Source organism: Gobio gobio (assembly GCF_949357685.1).
Source record: "Gobio gobio genome assembly, chromosome: 7".
In the NCBI taxonomy this organism is placed as follows: Eukaryota; Metazoa; Chordata; class Actinopteri; order Cypriniformes; family Gobionidae; genus Gobio; species Gobio gobio.
Genome location: NC_137103.1, coordinates 15,917,412 through 15,931,712, shown reverse-complemented (window position 1 = coordinate 15,931,712; position 14,301 = coordinate 15,917,412). Strand labels below are relative to the sequence as shown.

The 14,301-nt window shown below is 37.0% G+C and overlaps 1 protein-coding gene across 4 annotated transcripts in view; it reads left to right on the top strand.

Annotated features, from left to right (window-relative positions):
- prpf40a (PRP40 pre-mRNA processing factor 40 homolog A) overlaps nucleotides 1-14,301 on the top strand; it is a 50,960-nt gene that overhangs the window by 10,943 nt on the left and 25,716 nt on the right. For all 4 annotated transcript variants that reach the window (XM_079821921.1, XM_079821920.1, XM_079821922.1 and 1 more), the window contains 12 exons: nucleotides 324-407; nucleotides 4,657-4,684; nucleotides 4,768-4,790; nucleotides 4,947-4,991; nucleotides 6,766-6,876; nucleotides 7,727-7,847; nucleotides 7,936-7,960; nucleotides 9,236-9,451; nucleotides 10,166-10,271; nucleotides 12,714-12,778; nucleotides 12,904-13,068; nucleotides 13,777-13,885. In XM_079821921.1, coding sequence (XP_079678047.1) covers nucleotides 324-407; nucleotides 4,657-4,684; nucleotides 4,768-4,790; nucleotides 4,947-4,991; nucleotides 6,766-6,876; nucleotides 7,727-7,847; nucleotides 7,936-7,960; nucleotides 9,236-9,451; nucleotides 10,166-10,271; nucleotides 12,714-12,778; nucleotides 12,904-13,068; nucleotides 13,777-13,885 — 1,098 coding nt within the window. The remainder of the gene's footprint in view (nucleotides 1-323; nucleotides 408-4,656; nucleotides 4,685-4,767; nucleotides 4,791-4,946; nucleotides 4,992-6,765; nucleotides 6,877-7,726; nucleotides 7,848-7,935; nucleotides 7,961-9,235; nucleotides 9,452-10,165; nucleotides 10,272-12,713; nucleotides 12,779-12,903; nucleotides 13,069-13,776; nucleotides 13,886-14,301) is intronic.

Here is a 14,301-nt window from a genome sequence, read left to right as displayed (position 1 = left end):
TGGTGTCATACCTGCACCACTCTATATGGAGATGAGAAGTAGTCTTGAACATGAATATAGACATGTAATATCATTGATATGATTGCGGTACTAGTATTGTCTTATTGGACCTAATACTCCAACTCTGTGTGTGAGAGAAAGATCCATGGTGTGTCAGTGAATGTTTTTGGCTGTAAGGATCAGACTGTAATGACTGAGGGGCTGGAGACAACAGAGCACAAGATGTGCTTTTACTCCCCTCAGTGCAAGCCTTCTCCCCCCGTGTGCAGTGTAGGAGGGAAATTAGCAGTTCACATGAATCTTTCATGATACTCTTTTCTTAGATGCCAGCCATGATGCCACCAATGATGCCAGGAATGATGATGCCTCCCCGTTTGCCAGCTGCAACAATCCAGCCTACAGGACCGGTAAACTAGCCTGTATATCACACTATTCCATCCGTGTTGGTTAAAAATAGATCCTCACATGCTGTCAGCAGTGTCAGAAATAACCCTAATGAACACACTGCAAAGTGGCAAAATGTACCAATTTAGGATCAACACCATTTTTAATAGCACTTATTCGCGTGATATGAGTGATAGTAGCAGACAAGATCAGCTCGATCTAATTTATTTCAGTGTATGATCCGTCTCCTTCCCTATAGCACACTTTGTGACTATCAGGTGTGTAATGGTTCAAATTACTCATGGTTTAGTTTGCATCATGGCTTTAGGGTCATGGTTTCTGTACGATTCGGTATGGAATGTTCAGGAAAAAAAGACTACTGTCAAATAATCAAACTCAAATACAAGAAATACAATAGAGATAAGATACAATTAAAATTAGGGCTTTTCAAGTAGGTCTAACTATAGTTTTCAGTAACATTGCATATAATCTTCACTGTATAAATTAAGTTATTCAGTAAAGAGCAGTGAGTGATTTCTTTGTTTTTTGTTGTTTGATTAACTTATAAAAATAAAAAATATTAGGCTGCTGTCACTTTAAGACAATGTTCGAGTCTCAGCTCGAGGTTCAGGCTTATTTGTTCATTAATGATGTCATCGACGACTAGTCCCTACTTTACTACTCATTGAAAATGTTTTCAAAACATGTAGGTCTATTATACAATAAATTAGATAATTAAAATTATATAATAGCAATGGAAAGGTTCTTCATGGAACCATCAATACCAATTAAAAAATCTTTTTAAGAGTGTAATAGGTCCAAACACTGCAATAATCAGTCATCAATGAAAATGAAGAGCTATATATATATATATTTAAAAAAAAATGTCATATGTAAAATACTTATCCTATTTTTTTAACTAAGGTAGGGGCCACAAGAGAAATGGAAATAAAATAAAATGACAGTTATATACTGTTATCAGCATATGTTGAAGAGGCTTGTCATATGAAGAATGTGCTGTTAATGAAAGCTCAGTCAGTTTTTTTCTTTCACTTTTTGTAGTTAATAATTGACTGAGGGTTTAAGACTTCTTCACCAGCAATGACTCCAATGCAAAGTTTCCACATTACTTGTGATATCAACTGGCTCGCTTTCATGGTTTAAAACATTGACATTTTTCTTTATCACCAAATCCACCTTTGCTCGCAAAATGGACAGCGATTCACATTTTGTGCTCATCATTTCCAGTGAAAATAAAAGTAAATATTTGAATAAATTAGTAAATAAACAAGTAAATTAATGAGCAAATATATGAGCAAATGTGCTCCCACCTGGGTTGATAATATAGTGTATCGTGATCTCATGATTTGATTGAGTATCATCGTCCAACACTACTATGTAGACGCATTCTAATTCTAAACCTCCACATTTACACATCACTGCATTTTCAGTATTCAGCAACGTTCAGAGAGGGTGAAAAACAACAATACAGCTGTCTTTGATCCAAAAGTGAAATTTTAGAATATGACCCCTATACATCTATATAATATGACCCCGATCACTAGGAACCAAATGAGACTGTAATTTTCAGAACTCAGTCCAAAAAGAACATTCATTACGTATGTTTACATAGACTCTTTTGGATTGAAGAACATGAGTGCAATAAGATTTCAGATTCTGAAAGCACTGTTTATATTATGTACCCTAAACTTGGCAATCTGATCCAAATATTTGTGCAATAAATCTATTCTGAACAGAATCTCAGTGACAGCTGCTACATTCAAAAGCAGAGAAAGCCACAGCTGGAATGTCATCAGAACTAAATGCTAGCATAATTATTGTTTTTGCATTAATGACATATCTAAAAATATGTCTGAAAAAAGTAAAAGCAAATATCTAGCAAAATAAATTTCGTCACAGTTTGAAAAAGCTTGTGCTGCTTTATATTTGTGGAAACTAGTCTTTACTGTCACTTTTGATCAATTTAACGTATTTTTGCTAAATGAAAGTATTAATTTATTTATTTAAGAAAATATTTTTTTTTTACTGACCCCAAAATTTTGACCCATAGTGTATTTCAACGTAGGGCTGTCGCGGTTATGAAATTTACCTTGCGGTTATTATGGGTGGCTCAATAGCGCGGTCTGCGGTATTACCGCCGTATTTTTTTTAAAAAATTTTTTACAAACCTAATTTATCCTGATTTTACTGCATAAAAAGCTCTGTTGTTGAGTTATGTAGCATAAATTGTTGCTTTTTAACTGACAAAGAGACACGTTTTAAAACATTTTTGTTTATTGTTAAATGCAAAACAGCAACAAGAACATGCCTTTTCCCATTTAAAAAATAAAAGAAATCAAATAATTTTAACGTATCACATAAGAAAATGCATGTTCCATTTTGAAAAACGAAAGAATTCTAAAGTAGGCTATCACATGAAAACAACGTTTGAAAACAAAACCATGTGAAAATACAGAGAATAAACGAAATTTTACTTAAGCGTTAACGAAAGTGATTTAGACCTGGGTTATCATGTCCTTGTTTCGCGCTAAGAAAACCAACATATTAACCTTATGTGGTTTCAGGGAGGATCGCATGAGGGTAATGATATTCCCCGCGGCACTGAAAACTCTTTCTGACGGTGTGCTCGTTGCACAAATACACATGTATTTGCGCGCGACTTTGGACAGCAGCGGAAATCTAAACTGATTATCGCGCCACCAGGACAGTGGATTCGCGTTGGAGTCGATGCACTCCTCATGCAGATAGCGACTGAGCTCGTTATCTGCTCGCACTCTCTTGGGTATGGGCGCTGACGCGGAGGTTGTCCGTGACTTCAGTAGGTCTCCAAGGGTTTTTTTTTCTTTGCTGCAGGTGGCACCTCCACTTGCCCTTCGTCTCCAACCACTGACGCACTGGCAGCGGTCTCTTCGTCCTCCACTCCCACCATCTCTTCGATGAGTGCGGATTTTGTCTCCGTGTCATTGATAAAATTGTCCCTATATCGAGGATCTAAAAAACTGGCCTTTGCCAAAAGTTTTTGTAAGGCAGCTGGTTTATACTTCCCCTGTAGAACACTACACATTTTGTGCTTTATGTCCGATGTTAAGGTGGTATCCTCGCTTGATGGTTTAAGCATATCTTCTGTCAGGAGTTTCAGGACGGGTTTGACAGAAGACACTGTAACGTAGCTTTCGCCAGACAGCAGATCCGTAAACTCAGCCGCGGGTTGCGTACTCTTGTATCATTATTAATTTATTTAACATCAAATGCACATGACGAATTGTAAAACAAGGCCACAAAAAAAAAAAAAAAAAAACTGAACACTGCGGTTGCTTTCCTTCCTCTGCGGTTGGCTTGTCAATAGCGCGGTTTTACAATATTGCGGTTACCGCGACAGCCCTATTTCAACGTAAGCACCAGGACAATACCCTGTGGTTAAATCTGTGTAGCTCAGATGATATTTCTGAATAATCTCATTCATTCATCAATGTAATCCAGCTTTACAAGGAAAACTATGCTGAGCTATACTAAAATCGGACTATTTTCAGACGAATAATACCAGACATTATCAAAATTTCTAGCTATCACAAAATAAAATATTTATCTTTAAAAGAAAGTACCTTACACACAAGCTGTAACCATTTACATGAAAAATGAGACCAATAACATGAAACAGCTCAGTTCAATTAGAGAGGCTTAATTAATTTGCGTTTCAAAGTATTACGTCACTAATGAATATGGATGAAAGGACAACTGCAGTCTCAGTTCAGTATAGTTTATAAGAACAAACTAGCCATATATGTGTAGTTTTTTTTTATTGAACACACCTCTTGAGTCAGTGGTGATTAAGATCTGCTTTCATGTAATCAGCTATATTAAGCATCAAACAGCCTGTCGTTAGTTAACCATATTAAATATTGATAGCATCAGTAATAATTAGCGCCAGGCTTTGAGCTGTAGATGAAGACGTCTAATCAAATGCAGAATCCAACTGATGCTCCAAGAGCTGTCAGTCAAACTGCCCTGTCTGTCAGTGGGCGTTTTCCTTTCCTGTAATTTGGGGTAAGGACACTGCTAATGAAGTTAGCTCTGATGTTATTAGATCTGCTCATGGACTAATTTAATTCAACAATTCTTAACAGAGCTTTCATGGATTATATGAAGTTTCAAGTCATTTAAAAATGTCACACGTAAATCAGCATTGCATATTTTGTTGGTTTTACTTTTTTTGTGTGTCTAATGAAACCCTCTTTTCTTTGTCCACCTCAGCCTGGTGTGAGTCCAGTTGAGTCTGCAGGTGAGAGAGAAATGGTTTTTGGTCATAATCCTACTGTTGATTTATTATTTCTAAATGTAATCAGTGTTTTTGTTGTATTTCAGCTCCGGCTGCTCCCGGAACAACAGTAAGAACAAGCGACCAAACACATTATTAATTTTAGGAGTTAGGAGTGTGATTTAAATAATTTTCCTGCCTCAATGATTCACAAGCCATATAAATTGCTATTATTGAAGACAAAAAAAAAACTTTTAACATGGAAATATTATTTATTTCCGCCTAGAGCACCACATCAACTGAGTCTTCACCTGATGAACAGCCGAAAAAGGCAAGACACAACAGTTTTTATCAGTCAAAAATTGTGCCTGAAATGAACATACAGTAAAAAAAATTGTGCATATGAAATTATAAAACTGTATGTCAAGGATTAAGATATATCTGCAAATCTACAGTAACAACATCATTATGATCATTTTTTTTTTATTTTTTAAATTCACTGATTAATGAATAAAGTCTGTGAGACTTTTAGATAGGAAGTAGATTCACATTTCTGCATTGAGTGTACGCCATAGCATCGTGAGCATTTATATTTCTGTGTTCTGGTTACACTGCCGAAACGCTAGTTGGCAGTGGGGTTTCTATGTTCCACGTAGTCTCAGCATCAGACGTTATGCCAACGGACCATTGGCTGAACGTCTGATGCATACGGCGCGCTTTTCTGGAAACACTTCAGGAGTTTCGAAGTCGTCATCTGATTGGTTGAATTCTTCAGGATGTCCGCGTGTGTGTTGCGTTCTGTAGCGTTCCGCCAGGAAACAAATGCCATGACGCCGAAAACTCCCTGGAACGCTGTCTGTTTTACAACTGTGACAATGATCGCTTACCGGGATCAACTAAACACTGGATTTTCAAAAGAATGTGAAGCATTGCGGCTCCATTGTTGCAGTAAACTTGAACAACGTTCTTGAATTAATAATTTATAGATGCACGTCGGTCTGTTATTGCAGGGACATCGATTTTACATTTTCACGCCCCTAAACATGACGCAGAACAAAACTAACTGTGATCGGTTGCGTTACATGTCAGTCCAACGTCCTCTTGGGCGGTCCTTGACCAATGAAAGCTGCGAAAGAGTCCAGACCTTCTGCCGTCAGTCTGAAGGCCTGGCTACGCAAGGCTATGTTCCACGTTGTTGAGTTTCTTCGCCGCTGTTTTGAGTTTAGGCTACTACAAACAATAGCTGAAACTGAGCAGATCATGTTGGAGCTGATTGACTTTGAAACAGTTACTTTTAATGAAATTACTAAAACTAAAATGCAGTAACAAGAGAATGCAGAGATGGTACGTACGACCCGTGAACCGGTTGATGCAGAAGGAGGGTGAATTTTCTGTGCTTGTCCTGCCTCTGAGAGACAGGGATGCCGGAAATGCGATGGTTCCAAGCCGACCAATCACAGATCTTGCGGTCTGCGTCGCAATATGTACTTCCATTTTTGGGAGTTGCATGTCAGGTTATGGCGAAGGGGACGGTGTAGGGTACATGACTATGAGTAGGCTACGCCGTACCTACTGCATACACTTGACGCAGAAATATAAATTGGTTGTTAAAGGAATACTTAATACTTAAATCAAAATTGTCAAAATGTATTCACCTCCTTGCTGTTTTAACCCCCTATTGATTTTATTTCTTCCATGGAACACAAAATAAATATTACTCTAGTTGCTCTTTTTCCTTGCAATTTCCATTGTACTTTTAACAGTAGTCTTTCTGACTTGAGTGCTATGTTTCAAGTACTCTGAACATCCATAACATTTCTCTGTGTGAGGGATAAATTGTCAGACCAGCCTAGATTTGAGAACTGAATCAATTCATCAAGTAGTTCTGATTTGATTCATTCACAACTTGGACACGCAAAGCCATTATATGGTTTCAGAAGACTGTCATATAGGCAAGTTTTATAAAACGTTAATGCCATTGCTTCTTTTTTAATGTTTGGAAGAGCTATATTTATACATGGTTTTGTACAACCAAACTAGCGACTGCAGGATGAAGCTGATGAAATGGTGACTAATGAGCAAAGTATTCATCATGTCTCCTGCAGAAGTCAGTATGGACCGAGCACAAATCACTGGATGGAAAAACATATTACTACAACACAGAGACCAAACAATCCACCTGGGAGAAACCAGATGAACTCAAATCACCTGCAGAGGTAAAAACAGGTCAACACACCCTTCTCACTTAGTCATATTTCAATTACTGCTTATTCAGGAGGTCACGTTCTTAAGGCTTTTGAGAGTCTAATGCTCCATAATTAACATAGTACTACTACTACTATTACTACTATTGACAATAATTAAATAGCATATTCAATTTATTTAGTCTGTGCTTGACAGTCTTGGATTGAGGCTTGTTCATACATACTTAGATTAGATTAGATTAGATTAGATTCAACTTTATTGTCATTACACAAGTACAAGTACAAGGCAACGAAATGCAGTTTAGGTCTAACCAGAAGTGCAATAGCAGCAAGTGCAGGATATACAATGGTTGCGTAAGTGCAGGACATAAAAATGTTCTGAATATATATAAATATGTATAAGTAGAGAGATGGTTATTACTATAAGTAGAACTGAATTTCCAGATGAATATATACAGTGAATAAATATACAGATGGCTATTACTATAAACAGAATTTACAGGTGAATATGTACTAGAATATAATATACAGATGGCTGTATATTATATTCTGTGTATATTATATACTGTGAAGCCAAACAGATTTTTACATTTTAAATTGTAATTTTTTTTAATTAAGAGTCTTAAGATTGGAGCACTGTTGCAAAAATGTGTTAATATGTACACATTTTTTAGAGTAGACCAAACAAACTGCTGAACCCAACTATCCAGGATTTTATATTTAAAAGAATAAAATGCATTTATAAAAAGTGTTATATACTTAATTTTCATCTATAAAAAAAAGTTTATTTGCAGGAATATCCTCATTTGTTATAAATACTTGTGTAGATTGAAACCAACTCAAAGCGATTTGTGTTTTGCAGCAAATGTTGTCCAAGTGCCCGTGGAAAGAATACAAGTCAGACACCGGAAAGCCCTATTACTACAACTCCCAGACCAAAGAGTCTCGCTGGACTAAACCCAAAGAACTGGAGGACCTGGAGGGTCAGTTCACCAAATTGTTGTAACTCAAACACAAATCCAGAAATGTTGCTTGAGAAAATGGTTTAAACTTTGTCTCTCTTTTTTTCAGCGATGATAAAGGCAGAGGAAAATGGGTGAGCATGAGCTTTTTTTTTTTTACTAAGACCGTAAAGTTTTCATCATTTACTCACCCTCAAGTTGTTCCAAACCTGTATGAATTTCACAGAATTTTCATTTTTTGGTGAACTATTCCCTTAATAGACCATTATATTTATAGAAAGCAGTGTTAAGTTTCAAAACAGTAGTGGAAAACTATCCGTTGTTGGCAAAGTGTTGTGCAGGTTCACCACTACCAGTGCATACTTTAATTTCCCACAAATTAGGGTTTTTTCCTGGTTCAAAAATAGTCTTCGTGGTGGCAGGTGAACACACACAGTACAAAGTACCTTACCCATGTCAACTTTGAGCCCAGTACTGACATTAACTCCAAAATAACTGGAAAGAAACCGTTTGTAATATTAACTTATCGTATTTATTCATGAAATAAAAAAGAATCACTGTCAGGACTGATCAAAAAACAAAGTGCTTAGAACTATTTTATAGGTCGATTTAAATACCTGTAAAAGTATATGTAAAAAGTCACTGAGCAACTGATTTGAAAAGTAATAAAATGAACAACAAAGTAACACTGTACATTAACTAGAAAAAAGTGGCAGGTCTTTTATTTTGCATTTGCACTCCAATACATAATGCACTGATCATTTGACATACAGTATCAGATTGTTTTGTTTTATCCATTGCTATGGTTATCATTGTAAATCTGAGTCATTTAAATGCTGTTGTCGATCCAGAAACTTTGCAATGTGTTTTTAGCAGAATATAATATGTGCAGAAATCAAACAAAGGTCTTTGGCAATTTAAAAATGAAACTGTCAATTATAATTTGATGTACACAAAGCTGCCGTTATAATCAATAAAGCTGTGCAATGAATCTCTTATTGACACTGTGTTTATACTTTGTTTATAATGACAGGATTTGCGAGCGTGCCGACCTCGCACTGAACAAACTTAGCGATGTTGAGTTGATTCTGATTAAACACCTTTGATTGGTCATTGCGTTCACATGCTCAACAGATATGTGCAAAAACACACTGTAAATGGAAACCTTTTACGCTCTTCACAGAGATACACAAACCTCAGGAGTGTTTTAAAGCAGCTGGCTATCAGCGGGTACCAGTACTGCAAATTAATGGCAAGATAGTAAATCGTTTTTGGAATGGTAAAAGTAGTGTCACTGTAATGAAATATAATACATGATTTCCATAAAAAGTAGACTTTTCATACACTTATTTTTTTAAATTCAAAGATTATCCACTTATAGTTATATATTTAATCTATGTCTGTTAAAGGACGGCTGATGTTGTGGCTCCTGGCACCACTCCGGTTCTTACGCCTCAGAGCGAGCCTTCTGTTACTGTGGCGGCAGTTGCTGAGACAGAGGCTACCATGGCGACAGTCACCTCAGAGGAACAGCCATCTCACGTGCCAGCGCAGGTTGCTGAGGTCAGCAGTGATGTCACTGTTAACTCCATTGAGGAAACGCCCACCGTAGAGACACAACCCAGGTAATGAACTCACATTTAGTACAGAAAACAGCGTAACCTACTAACAACACCCAGAACATTCTAAACATGTCTTGCATTAAATACACTACTAGACAAAAGTAAATAATTTAAAATAATTAACATTTCCATATTTTTAAAAGAAGTCAACAAGGCTGAATTTATTTGATCAAAAATACAGTAATATTGTGAAATATTATTACAATTTAAAATAACTCTTTTCTATCAGAATATATTTTAAAATATAATTTATCCCTGTGATCAAAGCTGAATTTTCAGCATCACTACTCCTATCTTCAGTGTCAAATGATCCTTCAGAAATCATTCTATTTTTTTTATTTTATTTTAGATTGTAACATTATTTCACAATATTTATCAAATGAAATCATAATTGCTTCATAAACACTTTGAAGCTTCAAAATGTACATAAAGAGATCGTAAAACTCATCCATATGAATGGAGTGGTTTAGTCCAAATTTTCTGAAGAGACTCGATCGCTTTATATAATGAATAGATTGAATTTAGGCTTTTATTCACACTTTAATTTTATAGTCTAACATGATTCAGTTTTCTGTATCCAGTCATATACTGATGTAAAGTCTTGTGCTTCATAATATTGTATTAGTATAAGTATTGAGAATTGTTTTGTGCCATATAGACACAATGCAAAGAATTTTCTTTCAAAAGGTAAATTTATTTATTTTATTTTTTTTGCAGTAATGATGTTTCAAAGGAGGAGAGACCTGAGCTGGTGAAGAAAGTTTACAAGTGGAACACAAAAGAGGAGGCAAAGCAGGCCTTTAAAGAACTGCTGAAAGAAAAGGTAATATATTTTTTGCTCTCTCTCCCCCCTGTAGTGAGGTGGGAGGTGTTGATATTCTGGCTGGGTGTTTCTAAATTTAGTGTGTTTTAATTTGGCACACAAAGTGCTCCTGTGAGAGCCGCGGCTGTTTAATTGCTGTGAGTGTGATTAGACTGGAGTGAGTGAAACAGAAGACGGTGGAATCGCACGCTTCACAGACCCCCGACAGCCTTTCAGAGTGACGCTCATAATGAATAAAGAACTTTCTGTTTTGTGATCTTTTCCACCATTCCGCTAATTTGATGTCCCTCTCTGTGGACGGCCATTTATGCCTCTCAACAATCGCATATCAAAGATATCCATCTAATTATCTATTCAAGTCAAATAAAAATCTCTCATGAGATTATTACTGATGAAAAATGTCTCTCTCTATGCTAACAATCTTCCTGATCCCTTTCAATCTGGCTTTCGGTCAGGCCACAGCATTGGTAAAAATTACTGTGTTACTGTAAAAATTACCTGTTAATGTCTGCTGATTCCGGTTGTCTTACTGTTCTCATCATGCTTGACTTTATCTCATCATATACTTACCTCTCGGCTATCTGCTATGGGTATCATGGCTAGTGTTTTATCTTGGTTTATATCATATCTCAATGATAGACAATTTTTTACTACTATTCATAACTTCAAATCTTCTCCGTGTTCTCTCTCTCAGGGTGTTCCTCAAGGCTCTGTTCTTGGACCACTTTTGTTCAATATTTATCTGTTACCTCTTGGTCACATTATCCATAGTCATGGTCTCAGCTATCATTGTTATGCTGATGACTTGCAAATTTACATATCAGCCCGCTCAGTCTCTGCTCTTCCCCTGGACTCATTGAATATCTGTATTGCTGACATTACAATCTGGTTACATAGAAACTTCCTTAAATTTAATAACAATTAAACTGAGGTTACTGTTTTTGGTCCACCATCCCTTTTGAAATTTCTGAATCGAGTCTACCCATTGATGGGGCCACATTAATTCCATCTAACACTCCACACACCACAAAATCTGGGTGTAACATTTGACTCTTCGCTTATATTTCAAGCTCATATACGTTCTATTACCAAGACTGCATTGTACCACCTTTGTAAAATTTCCCAACTGCGACCTGCTCTCAGCACTGAAACTGAAATTAATGCTTTAATAACCTCTCGTCTCAACTACTGTAATTCACTTCTTATTGGGCTGCCCGCTAGAACAATCACTAGACTACAATATGTACAAAATTCTGCTGCCAGAGTCATCGATCAAGCCAAGAAATCTGATCACATTACCCCTTTGCTCTATAATCTACATTGGCTACCTGTTTCTGTCTGCATTCAGTATAACATTCTATCGTTAACTTTTAAATGTCTTCATGGACTTGCTCCCCATTATTTATCTGAGCTTCTGCACTATTATTCTCCTCCTCGTTCTCTCTGGTCATCTGACTTAAAACTGCTTTCTGTACCTCGTTTCCGTCTTTCAACTATGGGTGGTAGATCATTCAGTGCTGTGGCTCTGAAACTCTGGAATTCTCTCCCTCTTAAGCCCTGTTCACACTGGCAGCGATTTTGTCACTGCATGTCGCCAGCGGCAGAGATTCATGTCGCTAGTGGGCGTTCCCACTACGGGTTGCCTATAAACGTAATTAGCAGATCACCCTCTTCCTACATTATTGACATCGTTTTGCCGCTAAAAACAAACTAGGAAATAGCTAACGGCTAAAATCAACTTCTCCTCCATCTTGACACAACACTGCAGTAGCAGTACAGCAGACAGATCACGTGCACTCCACTCACTTCACTCCTATTGGTTGTCGCTCGCGAAAATCTCTTCTCATTTGCATAAAATGTAAATTTCGGAACTTTTGTCGCATGTCTCGCGTCGCCAACGGTCACTGTCGCTCGTGTCGCCGGAAGTTGCCAGCGCTCCATTGAAATGAATGGGATCGTGTCATTGCGTGTCGCTGGCAGTGTGAACAGGGCTTTACTCTGTGTGACACTTACTTTATCCTCATTCAAATCTCAACTAAAAATATATCTTTTCTTACAGTATTTCCAACCCTCCTCTGTTTAGTGTTCGGCTGTTTTTTTTTCTCACTCTATATTTGTGTGTATGTATATCCATGTTCTATATTGATGCTGTGTAGGTGTTATTTTCTTGTACAGCGACCTTGAGCTTGGGAAAGGCGCTATATAAATAAAACTTATTATAATATTATTAATTATTTAGCAAATCTAAACAAATTCCACCTTGAAAGTTTACAATAAAGCACTTTATAAAATGTAAAAAATCTTTCCTCTTTTGATGCCATTTTTCCAACCCCAATATTTTTCCCAAACATGTCATTCATTGAGTAACATTATATAATTAAGTCTGGTGCTGTAGTCGGAGGGGAAAAGTAACTTTCCATCTTTCTATCTCCATTTAACTAGGGTGTTTCCTCCAATGCATCATGGGAGCAGGCAATGAAGCTGATAATTAACGACCCTCGTTACAGGTAGCCAAATACTACACAGCATTATTGTCATTTGATGGCGTTTACATCCTGTGCACTTCTCTGAAACTCGCATCTTTTTGTGTGTGTGTGTGTGTGTGTGTGTGTGTGTGTGTGCGCGCATGCAGTGCTCTGCCCAAGCTGAGTGAAAAGAAACAGGCGTTCAATGCTTATAAAGTCCAGACAGAGAAAGAGGAAAAGGAAGAAGCCAGAATCAAATACAAGGAATCTAAAGAGACTTTCCAGCGCTTTCTGGAGAACCATGACAAGATGACTTCAACCACACGATACAAGTGAGTGTTTGCAGCTCTTTTGATGGCACAGCATTAACCAAATCACAATTAACAATAAAAATTTAATTTTAATAATAAAAATGTATACCTCATACATTAGGTTCAGGAGGTTTGAACAAACACCCTAGCAACTGCATAGCAACACTTAAAAAAACACTCAGAAACCTTAGCAACTACATAGCAATGCACTGGCAGCGACCCACATCACCTCAGAAGAGTTTTGCAAGCACAAGCACCGCTTTATTTTATTTTTATAATCTAGTATTACTATAAACAAGCTTACTGATTTTTCAGCTCTTTGTTTCTTCTCTTTATCTGTCATTGATTCAGAGCAGTTGAACTTTAATCCCCCACTTAGATGATTAAAATCACATCAGTGTTGTCATGGTGACATGTTGGGAGGTTTTTGTGATGTCACTAAGTTAAATGATGTTATTGGTTTAAATCTCACTTGTAATCAGGCTTTAAATAGCAGTGTTGTTTTTCGTGAGTTCCTGTCTGCACTGTGCCATAAGGTCTCATAGATACTCTCCATTATTAATTAGTAGTTATGTGATGTTAAAATGCTGTAATAGCACTGCCCCCTACTGACTGACGTTTGAACTGCAGCAATGTTTGTACTCTCATACAGATGGAATGGTGCATTATGAAGTGTTATAAAACAGTTTACGCAGAGGTTGTTTGTGAGTAAATGCGTGTCTCGTGCAGGAAAGCGGAGCAGATGTTTGCCGATCAGGAGGTGTGGTCGTGTGTTCCAGAGAGAGACAGGCTGGAGATCTATGAAGATGTGCTCTTCTATCTGGCTAAGAAAGAGAAGGTTTGATATACTGATTCTGGTCATCACTGCTCTCGCATATACATATATACACTGATGATCTAATAACCTACTAATTCGTTTTTTTTTTGCTTTTTTCATTTAAAAATTTAAATGTTGATATCTTTATAATTGAAGTTTGCATGTTGAAATGCATCCAAATGAAAAAGCAATAAACCAGATATGGCTGTTCATTACAGTGGTTGAGGGATCTTGTTATCTAGCTATCTATCTATCTCTGATCTTTGGAGAGTCTTTAGCCACTGATACTATCCTCCTCGCTGTGCATTAAGACAATTTAGACACACGTCCTCTTCCAGGCAGATTTGTAGCATCTTTATTTAATTGGAACTTGTTAATTATTGCCCTCATGGTGGAAAGGAATTTTCAATGCTTTGGCTGTTCCACCCACCACCTTA